Below are 18703 nucleotides of genomic sequence, written 5' to 3'. Positions count from 1 at the left end.
CTCAACACCATCAATTGACATTTTATTGAAATTCAAAAGAGACTAACTGGTGGCAACACAGTCCATTCCCTAATTACAAATCACTGTCACAGCTCATTACATCTATCACACATCCCCCAGCTCCTCCATGACTTTCCTGATGAGCTGCGGGCCGACATCGCCATGCATCTGAATAAGGACATCCTCCAGCTGCCGGTCTTCAAGGGAGCCAGCCGTGGCTGTCTGCGCTCACTCTCCCTCCATATAAAAACCTCATTCTGTGTCCCAGGGGAGTACCTCATCCGTCAGGGTGATGCGCTGCATGCCAACTACTTTGTCTGCTCTGGGTCTCTGGAGGTGCTGAAAGACGGCATGGTCCTTGCAATATTAGGTTGGTAATTACTGTCAAGTGACTTCTTTGGCATCATGTTTAAGGTTCATTCAGTGAAGGCAGAAGCAGGGGAGTAAATATGCTCTGCTTTGTTTGTAGGAAAAGGAGACCTGATCGGCTCTGACTTGCCTGGAACAGAGCAGGTGGTCAAAACCAATGCTGACGTGAAGGCTCTAACGTACTGCGACCTCCAGTATATCAGCGTTCGAGGCCTCAGAGAGGTGCTGGAGCTTTATCCAGAGTATGGCAGCGTGTTTGCCTCCGACATCCACAACAACCTCACCTACAACTTACGTGAGGGCAGCCAGGATGAGGTACGGAACAAATACTCACATACAGGAAAACTGATGCTGATGAAGTTTCTTTTTCACTATTTGAACAGAAATCCACTTTGCCATTACTTATCCATCAATCACCCATCATTGACTCACATATGAAGCCCACATTTTAGCAGTTTTGCCTCCTTTTGTTGGTCCAGGGTGGACATTACTGGACAGTAAAAAAAATAACTATGAGATCTCCTCCTTGCTTTTCTAATTGTGAAGACAGCATCAAGCAAAGATAGCCGTGCATTGAAGCATACCCTGAGTCATCATCATCTTCAGATGTACTCTAATTGGAACCTCATCTATATGTTAAAAAAAAAAAAAAAGAGTTTAAAACAGAACCTCGTGTTAACATCAGCTCAACTTCTCTCAAGCTGTTACCATCTTTACACATTCATCCCTCACTGATATTTTTAAAGTTATTTTTAGAGCTTTTGCGCCTTTATTCAGAGATAACAGGACAGTGGATGCTGGGTTTAAACCTTACCGCCCCAATCCTTTATGAGTGTTCCTCATGAAAAAAAAGATCTAAACTACGGACCGTGGAAAAATATTTTTAGTGATGTCTACACTCCTGTTAGGAGCCCAATGATGGCAGGTACCACATCGGAAATTAGGGCTGAGACAATGTGCTTTTCTCCTGATTCCATTCATTTACAATTTTTGCGGTGCTGATTCAATTTAAATTGCAATTCTTCAATATTTCTGATTTTTGCATTTTTTAGTTTGCTTCTCCAACACCAGACCATGTGAAAAAGCTGAGTGGTAATGATGATGATGTCAACAGACTGTATCAGGAGCCATATTTTCCCCAAAAAAGCACATCACATGAATCAGTTTTTTGTATTTGTTCAGGGGGTCTGACTTCTCATCTTTTTTTCAATCTAGCTTAAAAACAAAGACTAAAATAAAGGATTTAAACTTGAAAAAAAATTGAACAAAAAAATCCTGATTTCTAATGGTTAAACAAAAAATCCTGCTACTTTGAATTTTTCATCCAACCCTATCAGAAATGTTGACTAAACCTAACTTTTGGCAGAAGTACACACCTGTCTGTAAACCCAGTTTTACCTTTTAGTGTATGGGTTACTAAAAATTATGTAACGCCTTACAGTTTGTACAAATAAATAATTGAGCTGCATACCTTACACTGTTTCCTGAATCAGGCCAAAATAAATAAATAAATAATAATAATATTAACATGGAACTTCAAGGTGCTTCTTTGACTTGTGATTCCAGCTGTAAGTGGACACTCAAGGAACTGCAGCTTTTTGCATCTCCACACAGGTTCATGTTAAATATACAGCTTTATCAAAACATTAGCTAATTCCTTTAAATCACAGACAAACATAAAAGGCAAGTGATATAAATTACTCAAACTGTTGATGACAGCTTTTATTGGGTAAAAAGAAAAGCAGCCATTGAGTATTTTTGTAATCAATGACTGTGTTAAAGGTTTTGAACTGTCTCAGCAGTCTCTACAACCTCACCATCACACCCCTCTTTTTTCCACATGGTCCAGAGCATAAAGCACATCAGGCAACACATTTGTACCCCCTAAGGTGCCTTTGTCACTCTCGTTGACACTTGTTCTACCACAGCTTCCAAAGGCCTGTTGGTGGCTTGATTGTCACACCAATTACTGTGCGTGGGTTCCACTGTCAGGCAGCCATATCGCTTCCCTGTTGCCACCCCAAAGCACAGCGGGATGACATTACACCCAGACACCGACCTCTTCACAGTGCTGTCTAACAGTTATTTAAGAAAGCATTACGTAAGGCCAGATAATCTTCCACGGGTGGAGAAAACACTGCCGTTGATGCTACACATGTAGCCACAGTTTTAGACTGTGTTATGTAATCTGTTTAAAGATGCATCTCCAAACCATCAAATTAAATCATTTCATTCATTAAAGCAACAGTGCGCTGAAGGTCGGTGGCCACTTTACATGGCATTTTTTGATCCACTGGATCAAAACAAATAAACGCTAAGGGTATCTGATATGTGGCTTACAAAGCCCACTTGTTAGGCCTTAGTGTCAGACAAACATGAGCATTTGTTGTTAGTATTCTTCAGAGTTTTAACCGTTTTCACTCATTTGTAGTTGTTGTTTCATGTTTTTTTTTTTGTTTAGAACTTGAGGAGGTGCATGCAGTGCTCATAATCAGATGTTTTTTTTATCCCGATGGCCTCAAAATCCGAATGATAATGTTTGAAGACTTTCCTAAAACATCACAAAACACCTGACATACAATGTTTATTACAGAAACTCATTCTCATTCTTCAAAAAATGAGCCTATATATACCTCTGATTTCAAAATGTTATTGGGTTCACAGCTATCCTATTGAAATATAGATTATTTTGTCACAAGATGTTTAAATAATTATGCCCCCTCATTCAACCATAAGCTGATCATTAGTGCAGGCTCTTCTTCTTCTTTTGTACCATCTGTTTCACACACAAAGCCAGGGCACCAGCGCCCCTTGGACAGGATGCAGGAGAGCTCAGCAAACGCGTGTAGATGCCAGGTCCTACAATCCTGTGACAAATAAGCTCACACACACATATATAGTGGTATATCATCTCAACTGTGGGAGTTGTTGTACGTTTGAAGCTCCTATTACACTGGAGAGATGCGTCAGCAGTGTCTCATGACTGTACAGTAATCAGTCAGTTGTAGTGAAACACTGCCAGAGAAACAGATTGTAGGAATGCCTATTAGAGTGTGAGGGATCTGAGAGGGATCATTTCATTTTATTTGGCTAAAAAGGGTAAATCCCAAGAAGCCAGATGGAAATAAGGGATTTATGCAGCAGTGACATTGAAATTTGAAAGTTTTATACCTTTTTTTTAAGGTTTATCATTGAAAGATACAGTATGAATAAGCACCAAACCAAGTGTGTATCAGAGTGTGTTACCCAGAGTAACTCCACAGTCATTTGGTCATATACACTCAGCTGCCACTTAATTAAAAAACCTGTTCAGGTGCTTATTAATGCAAATATCTAATCAGCCAATCACATGGCAGCAACTCAATGCATACAGAACAGAATGTTGAGATGACCTGCTGAGGTTCAAACAAAGGATCACATTGGGGAGGAAAGGGGATTTGAGCAGCTTCCAGTGTAGCATGGTTTTTCATGCTCAACCATCTCTTGAGTTTACAGATGATTGGGTCCAACCACAGACCATAGAAAATGGAAATTGGCGTCAAGTGAAGTTGTCACTAAAACTGCACTCCCTGGTGGCTGGCTGCAGTATAGGTCAAAAACTTTTTCTCCCCAGTCATTCCAGATGAGCTGTGGTCAAACTTCAAAAAATGAATAATAATAAAAAAATGTAATCCAGCTCCACTCAGATTCTCTCCAAGTCCTTCTCATAGCCTCTATTGCCTAGATTCTGGCTGAACAATGACGGCACTCTAGTGGGGGTATTTTGGCTTTAGAACAGTACAGCTGTAAAAGGCAGCGCTTTCCAGTCTGCGGCCTCTTTCCCGCACGTCACTTCCTGCTCTTGACCTGTTTCCTGCTTTATCCACGGTCCTTTCAAAGGCATAAAAGACAAAAAAAGGGACTTAAAAGAAAAGGGTAAGATCTTGACCTTTAGTTTGACCAGCAAAAAACAGCAAGTAACTAACCTTAATCACTGACTAGTAACGATGATTGATGGTAATAAAAGATGGGATAGAATTTGGGGGCGCACATGCTCAATGCAGATCATGGGGATTAATATTTGGACAGTTACACAAATAAATTGACCCACCAAGAAGCCACTCAGCCCTCACAGTGCCAGCTAGTAGTCTGGATTGCCCTCAGATGTCTTAAAGTGTCTGATGAGCCAGTTGTCATCATGGTCCATTAAATAATCTCTGTCTCTGAACATAATAAAAATAATAATGATAATATTACATTAAACAAAAGCAAAAAAAAATAAAAATGTATAAGTGTATAATATAAAAATAAAAATCATATATATATATGTATATATATATATATATATATATATATATATATATATATATATACACAAAGCATTTTAGCTTATGCTTAGTCCTTATTCTTATTAGTGAAATGCATCGTTAAATTGCTTACTTCTTAAGGGATGTGAGTATTGTAAGGAAAATGAAAGAGTCTGCTATCCCAGGCAAATTGGGAAGGTCATTCCACCACCAGGGAGCCTGCACTGAGTCAAAATTTGTTGGACTATAATCACCATACACTGCAGGGAGAGTTAAATAGTGAGCGGCCATGCAGTGTGAAGAAGAAGCTGGTCAGTCAGGAGTTATGGAGAGCATTCAGCTCCCCTTGGAGCTGCATAGAACAACAACGGTTCAAGAAAGTTTATCAAAACAAGCTCTGAAAACTGGAGATTAGCTGTTTCTTATCATCTACTGGAATAATACTGTAGTTTCTGTATTTGAAACCATGGGGAGATTCTGTTGTGTCAAGTGTAAATGCTAGTGTTGTAATGAAGTGTAAAAAATAGTTGTAAACTTAAGAGTGTCAGGAAGATCAGTTCCTGCAAACCTACTTTACAATGTGGGTCACTTGTGGAAATAGTGCTCTAATTTTTCTTTAAATCATTTGGCCCCATCTTTAATGACTAACGCCACATGTTGCTCCAGGGTTTGTTTTGTTATTAAGAACGTTTTCTAACATGAATGGTCTTTCAAGTTTCACACATAGAGTTCTGTTCTTCAAAGAGGTGATGTTTTTCAGAGTCAGCGATTGGCTGTTATGAAAGATTGAACTTCAGTGAAAAAGCAACAGATTGTGGTTTGTGTTGTCACATTCAGCCATGTTGTCAGTTTTCACACATGACTGAAGATTTCACACTTCCTCTGTTTCATTGTGCGTGCAGCTGGTGATTTCGCCAAAGTGCCACCAATTCATTTAAACACCAGTGAAAGGATCAACTTTGACTGGAATCCATTTGCAGACAGGTTTTAAAACAGTTCTCTGATTCAGCTGGGGAAAGGGAAAACAGGTGCAGGAGGTGAAACAGTCAATAACTGGTATCACTTCAAATGGACAACAACTTAAAAATCCTGACTGGTCTACAGCACCCTTTCAAAACAGTCTCAGTGAAGATTTTGCTTCTTTAAAGGTGTCCATCACTTTAAAATGTGCTGCAGTGGGCAATCAGTGAACATGGACACAAACAGTGTTGGGTTTAATGGTTACTTGTGCAGCTAATAACGACAAAGAGGAGGAACTGCATTGTCTGTCAGAGCTTCAGATACAGAAACACAATTTGTGTTTTGGTTAAAGACACTGAATGTAAAACATACTTTAGTTCAAGAGTTCAAGGGTCTTCAATCTGTGGCTCTGACTCTTTAGCAGTGGCTCCTTGTAGCTTTAAAAAATATCATAGAAATCAAGAATTTGTATTTTTCTTACAGAGGGTATTGATGATTAAAGATATTGACACTAAATAAAATCATAATTTAAGTTTTTGTTGAACCAAATCTTCATCTTATCAGTCACTAAAGCCTGCCACTGCTCTACTTCACCTCCTACAACATCAACAGCCCACCAACTTATCATGCACCTGTGGCTAACCTCAAGTTTTACAGCCCTGGGAAGATAACTACATCTACAAAAAGACTCATCTGGAAGAAAATACAGATTTTAATTCTGTGTGAATAGATTAATTTAACTGACAACATGATGGCAATAGCAGACAATAGGAAAATGAGTTAAGCAACATTATGTTAACAAATTCAGTTATTATTTCAAAAATTTTGAATTTTTGCAAATTTTTGAAATTTAGAAATTGTTTTTTTGGGGGTATTTTTTCAAAATTTCGATTCTTTTTGAATTTTTGCAAATTTTGATTTAATTTTTTTCACTTTTTTTCAATTTTTTTAAATTTAAAAATGTATTAAAAACAAAAATGGAAAACATCACATGTACAATTTAACATATTCAAAAGAACCCTCTTGTTTAGATATTTTTTTCCACTTCATATTATTTTCTTCCACTTCTGTCTGTATAGAAAAAACAGATTTTGTGGCTCCAGAATGACTTTAACCAGGTGCGCTGAGGGAAAATGGCTCCTATGAAAGTAAAGGTTGCAGACCCCTGTTTTAGTTAATCACAGATACTCTCTCAAGTTTGACAAAGCAGCATCTAAATGTATAAATAGCCCCACAGGTGTTGTTTGTGATCCCTGGAGCTTTGTGTTCTCACCCCTGCAGGGCCTCAGCAGGTTTTCACGGTCACCCAGGCTATCTCACGTGAGTTCAGATAAATTCAGTCGTCGTCTTTAATCTCTTTTTCTTTCTAATGCATGCTTTTTATTTCAAAATGATGAGGCTGGGTGAACCCATGAAGTCTGTCGTTTTGTGCTTTAAGTCTTTGTGCATGTGGTTTTCTGTTTCTAAGCATATGTGTTTTCTGGTTTTGTGGGAGCCCTGTGCTTTTCTGGGACACACTGTGTTGCTGTGGATTTCTTTGGGTTGGTTTAGGCGAGGACTTCCCCTGCAGGTTGACACTTATTAGGATCACAGAGAGCAGTTTAGTCCCTGGAGTTAGCTCCCTAACTGGGTCAGTAGCTCTGCTAACAGGAAGCCTTTTGAGCTGCTTTCCTCATTACAGTATGCTCATCACCTCACCTTTTTTCTCTTATGAAAATGTTAACAGTGCACGCTTAGTGTGTTATTAGGAGTTCATTTAATATGGAAACTATTTTCTGTTCCCACAAGCACACGGCCAGGCATGGCTGGAGCATAATAGATTTTTAAGAGGATTAAACTAATGGGATTAAAATAACATCAGCTGTAACTCATTAAATCTTAATGACCAAATAATTGCTGTTTAGCTGCAAAATAAAAGCAGATGTTGTCACATTGGGGGATATTTTGATTGGCATTTTAAACTTTGAGTGAGGTTTACTTATGTTGGAAGTTTCATTCCCTGTGTTACAGGAACCCAGACTCCCCTCCATCATTGAAACAAAGGGAGAAGACCTCGACGACTCCTTCCACCTCTCTCCGGCCACTCGCTCCCGTCGCAACCTTCATCTGCCCAGCTTCAGCAGTCCCGTCCGCCGCACCTCTCTGGGGAACCTCCTCGGGGACGAGCTGAGGCAGTTCAACGCTCTGCGGCGCTGCCGTTCACCTAATCTGAGCCGGGGTTGCCACGGGCAGAGCTCGTCTCCCCAACCGTCGACGAAGAAAGAGCACAGCACCCCCACAGCTGCTCCACCTCCAGCACCCACCTCAAGTTCAAGTCAAGGGGAGTCAGGAGCCGAGCAGAAGCCTTCACAGCTTCTCATCCCAACTGTTACCTGCTTTGCACCTCCAGATTTGAGTCCCAGGTATAGTGAGAGCTTTTTTGAATGTACATGTCTACAGTTTCATTTAGCAGATGTGTTTGTCCAAAGCAATGTACAACACAAGCAAGAACTTAGAAGGAAAAACCTTAGTCAGTACACTAAAGTGCTTTAAGTTATTTGGCTGCAGGCGCTGCCATCAAGAGCAAGATGTGTTATTTTTCTAGTCAGTATTTGTATTAGCAGCACACTACACTTCAACTTTTCTTTGTCCCAGAAACTAACAAACATGTACATTTATAGACCCTTCATTTCTAAGTTTTAAATCAGGGCTTGTCAGTTGAATTGATGCAGTTTTTGCCTGTGTAGTCATTTTAGAGCCATGAAGGAGACACAGCATAAACTTTATGAATTGAGTCTCCAAATAAGCCAATTGAAGTGTTCATAGAGGATTTTACAGTGAGCTGGTTTATCTGCAGAGGGTTTCTCTTCTCCAAAACAAACAAACCTGCTGATTTTAATCAGTTAAAGCTTCTTCTTTTTGGCTCTTTTAAGGAGAGCTTACAGGCTAAACAGCAGCTGGCTGGTTCCTGAGAACTCAGCTTGTCATCTCAGAGTTTCCTTCCTAGTGATACCCAAGACATTTTTAGCCAGACTGGCTCTTATTGTCATTGCAAAGTTTGCAACAACAGTAAGAAACCTCCCTATGGGGGCCCCATTTGACAGCACTTTATGTGGATGTTCTGCAAAGCCTCACATGCACTTTATTATAAAGTTTCTGAATAAAACCACTCCTTAAAAATAAAGAGAAATGATCCACCAGGGAGTGAGAGCCTAAGAGAGGGGGGAGAGCAAAGAAAGGCGACAAAACAGAGAGGAGACTAAGGAAAGCTGAGCAGATAATGATGAGTGGATTTAACAGTCAATGACTGCATGCTGCTGGTCCAGCCCTACAGGGGACAGACAACAACTTCTGTTAGTGTTACACGATGGCCTTATCATGGCCTTCCACTTGCAAGATTTAAAATAACACAATATAGAATAGAATACGATAGAAAATACTTTATTTATCCCAGAGGAACATAACTTACATGTTATTGCTTAGTTTAGTAATATTGAAAAGAACTAAAGTAATGAAGTAATTTAGGGCTCTAATTTCGTAGACCAGGCACAAGCGCAGGCACACCTGCCCTGCGCCGGCCTTCGCCGCGTGGACAGGGAGTGACCAGTGCACTTTGCAAGTTTCCTGCAGTGCCAAGAGAGGCGCAGTCAAGGCACAGAGGAGTGCAGAGGTGCGCGTCCACGCCTCCCTCTGCTCAAATGGCAGAGGGGGAGGAGAAAAGCCGTGAGTGGGTTTAACACAGCTGAGAGCTGTTTTCACCAATCAGATGAGCACCTCTCCTCGCCTTTCAATGCCCTGCAGCCGAGGCTCAGCGTCTGATTGGTCTGAATGATCCCCAGCACCGCGGAAAGTCTGCTGGAAAGACCCGGTAGCTGAGACGGTCAGAGCCGCTGTCCCTGCAGCAGGAGAATGGACAGCGGGGCGCATTGGAGGACATGAAGCGTGTCACCGTGTGGAACAGATGTAGTCTGTTCCTTTGTCATTAATAGGAGAACAAAATGAAGAGACAGTTACACAGCTGGCTTATCCATTCAGAATACTTTTGATCCACCTGCACTCCTGGTTTGTCATCGACAAATAGCAGAACCTTTGGTGATATACTGTATACTCTCCCAGTGTCTCCACCTCATCCTCCTTACAATAATGTACTCCATCTTTTTAGATCACGTTAAAAATAAAGACTAAAACAGAAATATGGGAAATCACGGGTAAATCCTGAGTATTTTCTCTTTTTTTTCTTCGTCTTTTCTCTCCCTCTTTTCTTTGAATTAAATGAAATGAGAGAACCAGATATATACTCTGTATCAGATGTTAAGGCTGTTTATTGTTTAATTGTAAGATGTGCATCAAACTTCCAGCTGCCGTCAGGTTAACTTTCCATTATGACAAACGGCTTTAATCTGACATCAGATGTGACGGGACAGTTAATATAGATATAAATGTATATGCTGGTTCAGACGGTTACATTAAATAGTGATTACTGTGATTGTTTATTGCATTAAAATGTGCCTGACACTCTGGAAACCTGCCTCTGAGGCTTTGTTGACATGTGCGCACATGTGCGCCTGTCACCAAATTACAGCTGCGTGGGGTGCGCTCCACTTTGCACCGAGGATAGACCAGGTTGGAGCTGGCGAGCTTTCAGCGCACTTTTTTGGCACGAAATTGTCACTGCGCCAACATGAATCTGCTGACACCTCCCCCTGGTGCGTCGTCACACCCATCTCTGCGCAGACGGTCGACCAAATTGTAAAATTGGCAGCGCATGGCGTTGCGCCGCACGAAATTAACACTGCGCAGGATGCGCCAGACTTGCGCCCCCTGCACTTCGCCACGAAATTAGAGCCCCAAGTTTTAAATTGATATTTTCAACAAGGGGAAGTCATGGTCGATTGACCTGGAGATAAAGTGAAGACAGAGACAGAGAGTTATGCATGTCTTGGTGTGTATGGAGTCAAAATTGGTATTTTTGCTGGTATTGTAACAACATTAAAAACTCTAGTCCTATAACAACGTGTCAGCACTTCAAAAACTGTAATTTAATCATGTATAAAATATGTTGCCTGTATTTCTTGTTAAGAGTAAAAATCAACAATAAAGAAAAATGTTTTGTTTAGCTTCTTGCATTAAGAAGTGACTCTTAGTATAAGACGCTAAAGTTAATTTAGCTTACAATGTTTTCACTCTATAAACCATTTAGGCGTTTGTTTTTATTTTCCATACCTCAAAATAGACATTGTAGACTTGTCAGATGAATGTGGCTCATATAAAGTTCAACAAGAACATTTTTTTCATGAATATAAGGCATAAACACTTGCGTTGATTTCATTTTTTCAGTCCAGATCAAGTGTGCATACAGGGGCCCTGTAACATCTGCCTATGGCCCCTACATGTCCTTAAATCAGCATCTCATCCTCCACTTTTAACAGGAAAACAGTTAGGGAAACACAGCCATACATGTCCGTGTCAGAAGCTTGTGATTTCCAAGCGCTCAGCATCAGTGGCTGAGATCCGAGCTTCTTGTTGACTTAAGGTCATAAATGTCCTTGAACCCTTTATGAAACATTCTACACACTTAAAAACACAAGTGATTTAGACTATAGCTCTAAAAAAGCAGTGGACCATGAACGCTGAATGTATGGCTGATAAATTCATGATAATTGTGACAGAAATAAGTTCTAACCTTTGATGACCAAATAAAGTGATTTGTATGGTAAAGTGAGAAGTGAAGGGCATACTGTGACCCAGTCATTACCCCTAAAACATCTAAGATTTTCAAGGTAAAGTGTCTCATGAGTTGACACCTAAAGTCATGCTAAAAAAAAAGCTGCATCATCCACTTAATGTAAATGGAGTGTATTAGCATTGCATATTTCAGCAGATGTCTCTGCATTTCATGAATAGAGCACTCTATCCTCGTGCCCCGACCTTCTGTATTCATAATGTATCTCTGAGTCATCCAGTAAGACCTGGAAATGGGTCCATGCTGGTTCAGACGGCTCAGGTGTCCTCGCTGGGCGCTTCTCCTCGTGTTCAAACCCTCGTGTTCCTCTGCCAGCAGCAGCTCTCATGGCACATATCTGGGTAGCCGCTGACTCTGGTGATAATTGAAAAAGGCTCTACTGTTACACTAACTCCGGCTTCCCTCTTCTTCACCCCTCCTCCCCGCCAGGGTGGTAGACGGCATCGAAGATAATGGGCACACGTTCCATTTCAACGTGGAGCACGGCCGGCCCAAAGCCAGCTCGGGAGGCAGCACCCAAGGTAAGCAGAACCGTCTCCAGCTGCGAGGGTCACCCGGGTGCCAGATGGCTGAAGGGTTCAAACGGTGGATGGAACAACTCTGCGCTGCCTCCTTCTGGGGAAACATGAGTGCACAGAGGAGTGAAATGACAGCAGGGTGTCTAAAGAGTCAGAGAACATGTGAAAGGACAACTAAGGTCAGAGCAGGGCACAGATCCTGTGACCTGAGCTTTCACTGATGATCACCCAGGCATGAATATTGCATGAGGTTCAGCTGAAGTCCAGCTAATTAACCTGAGTAAAACAAAAGCTTAGGAACAGAGATTAACAGCCAGGAACATCATGTTAAATAAGCTTTCTCAATCCTTAAAGTTTCCTTTCTATTTTACTTTGTTCTGCTTTTTTTCCTGCTAACGCTTCATTGATTTCACAGAACAGTCGTCTACTGATGTTCAGTCGGGACAGGCTTCTGTGGTTTATGTCCCAGAACATACTGCTGCAGCACCACTTAGTCAAAACAAGTTTTACTCTGCAAGGATTATGAAAGCCATCAATAACAAACAGCTCAGTCTCTGTATGGAGGCATTTGTGATTTTGTGCCAGATTTTTATATTCAGCTGTGTTAAATACCTTATACAGAGCTCTCACTGTCCTCATTACCAGTTTAACCAAAATGTTGTTGGTGCTGTTTGAGCAAAACATTGCTTTGTGTGTTAGTTTGCCGTGACATATCCAACACAGACGACACAAAACTATGGACAACACCTCCTTCCTCTGTGAGAAGTGAAGCCAAAATATCGACTCAGCAGAAGGCTGTTGTAGCTATTGGTTATTGAAAGTTTAGTGACTCTGTTTTTGCTAACGGGTCTGACTCATCCTCTTTTCAACATCAGATAAGTAGTTAGATCAGACTGATCAAAAACAAACCAAACTTTAAATTATCTAAAATTCCACATGCTGTTCACACTGAGGGAAGAACAAACCACTTGCTACGCCGCTAAAGAGTGGCTGTATTTTCTTCTGTACCATAAATAAACTGAACAATCTGAATTTGAAGTTTCATTTGCTGGAGGATGAGTTTGTTTGCCTGTGGATCCAAAGTTTGTACATCTGTATGTCTGAAGTACAAGAATCTTAGTAACTGCATGGTAAGATTCACCTCATCCAAACAGTATGAATTCTTCTATGGGTACAGTTAATGTCAACTCAGTAGTTGAAATTAAAAATACATACCACACTTTATCCAGCTGATCTGTTTGTAAATCCAGAGGCGGTCTGTTCTATTAGTTAAACCAGGCATTTGCCTGGAGCCTCAGACCCCATACAAGCCCCTTTGGAGCCCCAAAACGTCTCTTGATATCTTGTCCCCATATTTATAGTTTTTAAATTTCTTCACAATAGCAGCATCAGGATGTCTGGTTTGATCCATTAGCCATGGTCTGCAGGGCTCCAGACTGACTCTAAATAGTTGCATGTTGCTCCAAAATTTGAGACAGTACAAGCACATTTTTCATCTACCCTTGCATGTGTGACCTGTAAATATGCAGATTTTTATTGTATTAAATAACCTTTGTTGCTGACAAACTTCTGCTCCACACTTCAGCCCAGTCAAAGAAGCTGGTTTGGTCTTGGGTCTCTTGGTCTTATGGGTCTTGGGTTTACATAACTGTCTCTAAGGGATTTGTAGCCCTAAAACATCCAGGCACACTGATGGCTATATGAATCACAGAGCACTGACTCACATGCAGGGGGGCATGCGTTATGTGAGCCCACACTCCAATAAACATATTTTTTTTTTGTTTTATTTTTTGTATGCATTAAAAACACAGGATTAACAGTAGCAGATGTAAGGTACATTAGACCGGTAGATGCGTGGCCCAAAATGACTGTTAAACTGCTAAGTGTGCCCTGTGTAAATCCCTGCTTGACAATGCTAACTGTTAAAAATAATGATCATCATGTGCATGAAATCCATTAAATTGTGCTTCTGTATTTATATACCAGGTGGCAAATTTTAATTTTGGGCTCTATAAGAGATTATTTCCCCACTCCTTTCTAAATTATGAAAAACAATCGGATCCTGTTGATTGAATTCTTGTTCTTCATGGATAGCCAGTAAGACTTGTGGGACATGACAGCTTGACATTAGCATCTGAGTTTAAAATATATGCTTTTGCCATAATACAGGAGGAAAACTGGATCATTTTCCCCCATACCAACTTTATCTACACTACAGCTCTAAGTATTGGCTCCACTTTAGGTTGCATTTGTGCCATCCATGCTTTTATACAGTTAGTAGCACAGTCAACCTCTTTAAGATGCTGTGCAAAGCTGGCATTTCTGAGTAGATAGAGAATGAGAAAATATTCCAAGGCTTGCTGTCCATACATCAGTAGCTTTCTAATGAATGAAGAATAAAAACAACAAGAAATGAAGTACTCAGATCAAGTGTATCTGTATGGTTAGTTCTCTGCAGCTGCACTGAGTGATTTAGTTTTCATGCTGTGTGTCTCAATGATGAGCTACTACATGTTACCTCCTCTACAGACGCTGCTCACGCTAACACCGCTCTGCTGCTGGAGAACGAAGAGATCAAACAGAGCATCAGTCAACTCAACCACAAGGTCAGATACCTGTTTACATACCTGTTTACATATATTAAACTGATTAGACCAACAATAATTAAAACACACTTCAGCTGTCTTCATTTCAGAGATACAGTATTTGAAATACAGGGAGAACTGTTTTCTGCCGAAGAGATAGATCTACGTATCGTAGGTACCACTTTAGCATCCTATACAGATTCCTACGGTCAGATCAGAAACGTACTCTCTGCCTTTTATCCCTAAATTTGCTGATAAAAAGGGGCTCCAGCAGGTGGGGAGTCAGGATCCAGATGGGCCCAGGTAGCTCTTGTCTGAAGCTGATATTAATTAAGCAGCAGGGCACTGACTGCATTGCAGAGGATAGCAGAGTGTGCTGACTCAACAATCTAAAAATAAAAGAATTTGACAGCAGCGTAGTCTACTTTTGGCCCTCCTCTGGCCCCCTCTCCTCTCCTGCTCTGCTCCTCGCTCCTCGTCTTCTGTCTACTTTCTTGCCTATTTGCGTCACTTACCTGGGCCTGGATCCCTTTGGACTCCAGGGCTGCAGATGAAGCCATTTCTAAGAGCCACAGAAGGGATTATAAATATTTTGGTCCTCTTTTGGAAGGTCATCTGAAAACGAAGCCTGGATATGAGGCTGAGTTTAAACCTCAAAGGTAGAGGCTTTGTTGTCTGTGAGGGAACTTAATGAGCTGTGATTGTGTAATTCAAAGCTTTCGCTGTGAAAATAAAACTGTGTTCATTCTCTCTCAGATGGGCACGCTGAACCAGGAAGTATCTGAGCTCACTAAAGGCCTGCACCACATGCTGCACCTCCTCCAGGCCCATGTGTCTCTGCAGCACTACAGCACCCCCCACTCCTCGCACTCATACAGCGTAGCTCCAAACACCGGCATGCCCTTCAACGTTGCTCCAACCTACCACTTCCACAGTGATCCCGGGAGCCGTGAAGGCCACCAAAGTGTCCCAGCCGCAGGCCGCTGGAGCTTCAGTGGAGCTTCTGGAACCCAGACAGAAACCCAACACGGACCTCAATCCTCCAGCCCGCCTGCTTCCTCCTGTCACAGCCTTTCTGTAAACTCTGCGCTCAGGTTAGGCCCGTGTCATGGCTCTGAGAGCACACATCTGTGGACTGGACAGTCTCGTCTTAGCGTCAGCTCAGGCCTCCCCAGTGGGAGTCCAGGCCTCATGCCTCACAGAGACCCTGAAAACAGACCTCTCAGTGCGAGCCCGAGCAGCATCAGCCAGTCCCAGCCCACTCTGTGCCTGCAGCCTCCCAGTGACACCAATGAACTGTCTTGCCTTTTGTCCAGCGCTCCCACCGGTGCGTCTACTCAGAGCCTGCTGGACTCTTCACCCGATTCTTACCCCAACCTCTGTGTGCCCTCAAAGTCACCCCTGAGCTTATCACAACCTCCACACGAGGACATTCGTGCTCTCATGTCTGCCCCGGCGACACGTAACCTGATCCAGGACACCTCCATCTTCCAAATAGAGGCCTCAGACCCTTCAATCCACACTTTGTCTGTGTCGCCGCCGACATCACCTGGTCAACCTCTCAGATCCTCCCTGAACCCAGGATCGCCCCTTGGTGACCCATGTGCCGTAGAACACACCAGTCTGGAGTGCCTGCTGGGAAACGGGGGCTCTACAGAGAGCAGAGACAGTGAGAGCGCCTCATCACGAAGGTCCAGCATCGGCATGCAGACTCAGAGCTCAGAGCAGTCGTGGTGCCTGGACCTCACAGACTGAACTGAGGAGTGAATGCTCGAAAGCAGCTCAACAAGAAACTGAATTCATTAAAATGCAACTTTGGACAGTGTTCAAACTTTCTGCGTGCTGTATTTCCTCTTTAATGTCTGGGCTCTAATGTTTGTCAAACTACACAAAACTGACACTGTTTCTATGCAAAAGCATGTCATTGTGCATTGTTGCGGCTTTACTCAAACGTGTCTGTAAGGAAAATTTCCACAGCAGTGGGTCCCAGTATATACCGAAAAAAAATTCTAACATCCTCAAAGCATTTTGCAGTTGACACTACCTGTTACCTCCTTGCATGGTAAAACTGTTTATTCTTTTTCCTAAGGAAAAGGTTTCAAAATCAATGTGTAAGCATTCTCCATGAAAACCTAGAAATCCTGTACGCAGATACTGTATGGAGGGATTATTTGTGTATCGACAACAGCGGGTGTGTGCGCAACTTTAGGGCAGAAGCACTGCGGAGTATAATCGTTTTTCAACACATTTTTAACTTAATATCACTTTGACAGATGGTAAAGGGCTCCCAGGTTTGTGAAATAGCAGTGAGTGGACAGATATTCGTTGGACAGACCTTTTTAGTGGAGAAATCCAGCATGTACCCAGAGAGGAATTTAAATACACAACTGTCTCTTGATGCTCATGACTGCATTATCCGTGGACACTTACCAGACTGTGACAGACCAGGACGTAAACATGTGTCAGTAAATCAGAAACCCTCCCAAACCAAAAACCAAAAAGAGCACATAGACTGCTGAGTCTGAGACCTGGTTCATAATGAGAGAACCAGAAACTACGTCCAGAGAACTGCACCAGATCAGAATATTAATGGTTGAGTATTTCAGGGTTAATAGACTGGTTCATCATTTCATAATATTCACTAATTTTACTTTGATCCTAAAATCTGTTTCAGTTAATCATCATTTATAGCTTCACTCCTTATTACCTCTCTATATTGAGTCCATGTTTGACCCCAAAACAACTTTTTCAGTAAACGAACAAAGTCAAATCTGTGTTTTGAATATCAGCAGTTAATGTTGCTTGTTTGTGGTCAAACCTGTTCAACTGAGGTTGGATAAAGACGGCACATTTAGCTACACACCCACAGACGTCGCTGGTGTTTCAGTGTAAAGTGTGACCCTGTTAACTGGTGACTCTCAGCTGTTATTCATAGACTGTATAAAACATGGATGTATTCTCCCCGACGCCACCTGTCTATTTCTGAAACAAACTTTTGAAGCAAATAGCCACAGGGCCCCCGTCAGTCACGTGACCTGAGCTGTGTCTCTGATTGGGCGAGCTCGCAATCTTAATATCCTCTGAACTGCTGAGTGAGAAAAAAATTACCCCCTGTACAGTGTGTGCTAATAGAGAAATTAGCGACTCAGACAGGAGATGTTTTTTGCACCAGGCTGTAAATAGGTTAATTTCTGCTTTGATAACAGCTTTTTATGGCTTGGTGTGTTTGTGACTTCCTGTACTTCCGAAACCAGCCTCAAGCAGACACTCAAGAAACAACAGATTTTAGCACTTCACCATTGTCTCATATTCTGAGACAGTTGCCACTTGGTTGAGTCACTGATGCTATTGGCTGAGAGTCACCAGTTAGCATGGTCGCTGTTAACTCCAAAACACCAGTTGCTCTGTAACCGTCAGAACTTGATAGACGTTGTCTTATCTGTTGTATAGTATCATTTCTACAAACTGACCACACAACAACCGTACATTTTTAAACTGATAAGAAGTTGAATGTAGTGTTTAAAAAACGCTAACTCGTCTGAATGAATGGAGCTAAACGCTGCTTCTGCCCTCAAGATGTGTGCACATCTTCATGATGACATAGACTGATAATCCCTCTATTGAGACAGGTGAGTTGTTGGATGTTCTGAGTTACAGAGGGGCAGAAATGTCACGTGTACTGTATGTGCATCACTCAGCATAGATTGTTTGTGGTTTTATATCAAATCTTCTTTTCTGTTTTCAATTTTTGATTTGCGAGGCGACAAATTCTCTTCCAAACTTGAGATTAATTCCACTCATGATTCCATTTAACATCTCCAACCTGACTCCCACTGAACATCCTGCTGGACATTAACAGTTATTTTTACTTTTCCTCTTCATCAGCTCTGGATCCGCAATTCTGCAAGCAGCTAATAGATGTGTATTACTAAATATACATACTAGATTTAAAAAAAATGGCCCCATGAAATAATTAGTCAGATTGTTTTATGTGAATGCCTTTCTAGGAAAACATACCAAGTCTTTAACTCGCTCAATATTCAGAGTATTCAGGAACTTTGTTCTTTTTGAATGATTTCTCCTTGGCTGACAAATAAAGTATGAAATGTATCTCTGTGTCTATTACTGTGGAGTCACACACGTCACATTTTATTTATCTGCTCTAACTTTTTTGGCTTCATTTTTTTAATGCATTGCAAACCCAAAATTATCGTTGCACAAGTTCACTCCTATCCATTTTGTGTAAAGAGTGGAGTTTCATGC

At 41.6% G+C, this 18703-nt stretch overlaps 1 protein-coding gene across 2 annotated transcripts in view; it reads left to right on the top strand.

Annotated features, from left to right (window-relative positions):
- LOC141784971 (voltage-gated delayed rectifier potassium channel KCNH4-like) overlaps positions 1–18477 on the top strand; it is a 57495-nt gene extending 39018 nt beyond the window's left edge. Inside the window, exons 10-16 of one of the 2 annotated variants that reach the window (XM_074662991.1) lie at positions 121–370; positions 470–684; positions 6897–6935; positions 7626–8017; positions 11767–11858; positions 14385–14461; positions 15197–18477. In XM_074662991.1, coding sequence (XP_074519092.1) covers positions 121–370; positions 470–684; positions 6897–6935; positions 7626–8017; positions 11767–11858; positions 14385–14461; positions 15197–16195 — 2064 coding nt within the window. In that variant the 3' untranslated portion in view covers positions 16196–18477. The remainder of the gene's footprint in view (positions 1–120; positions 371–469; positions 685–6896; positions 6936–7625; positions 8018–11766; positions 11859–14384; positions 14462–15196) is intronic. The other variant, XM_074662992.1, reaches the window with a different exon arrangement.
- Positions 18478–18703: the final 226 nt, after the last annotated feature.

This window comes from Halichoeres trimaculatus, unplaced genomic scaffold, assembly GCF_033239565.1.
Source record: "Halichoeres trimaculatus isolate MK-OKI-2021-1 unplaced genomic scaffold, fHalTri1.1 fHalTri1_scaffold_23, whole genome shotgun sequence".
Classification (NCBI taxonomy): domain Eukaryota; kingdom Metazoa; phylum Chordata; class Actinopteri; order Labriformes; family Labridae; genus Halichoeres; species Halichoeres trimaculatus.
Note: the sequence above shows the minus strand (reverse complement) of the source record. Positions and strands in the feature narration are given on the sequence as shown.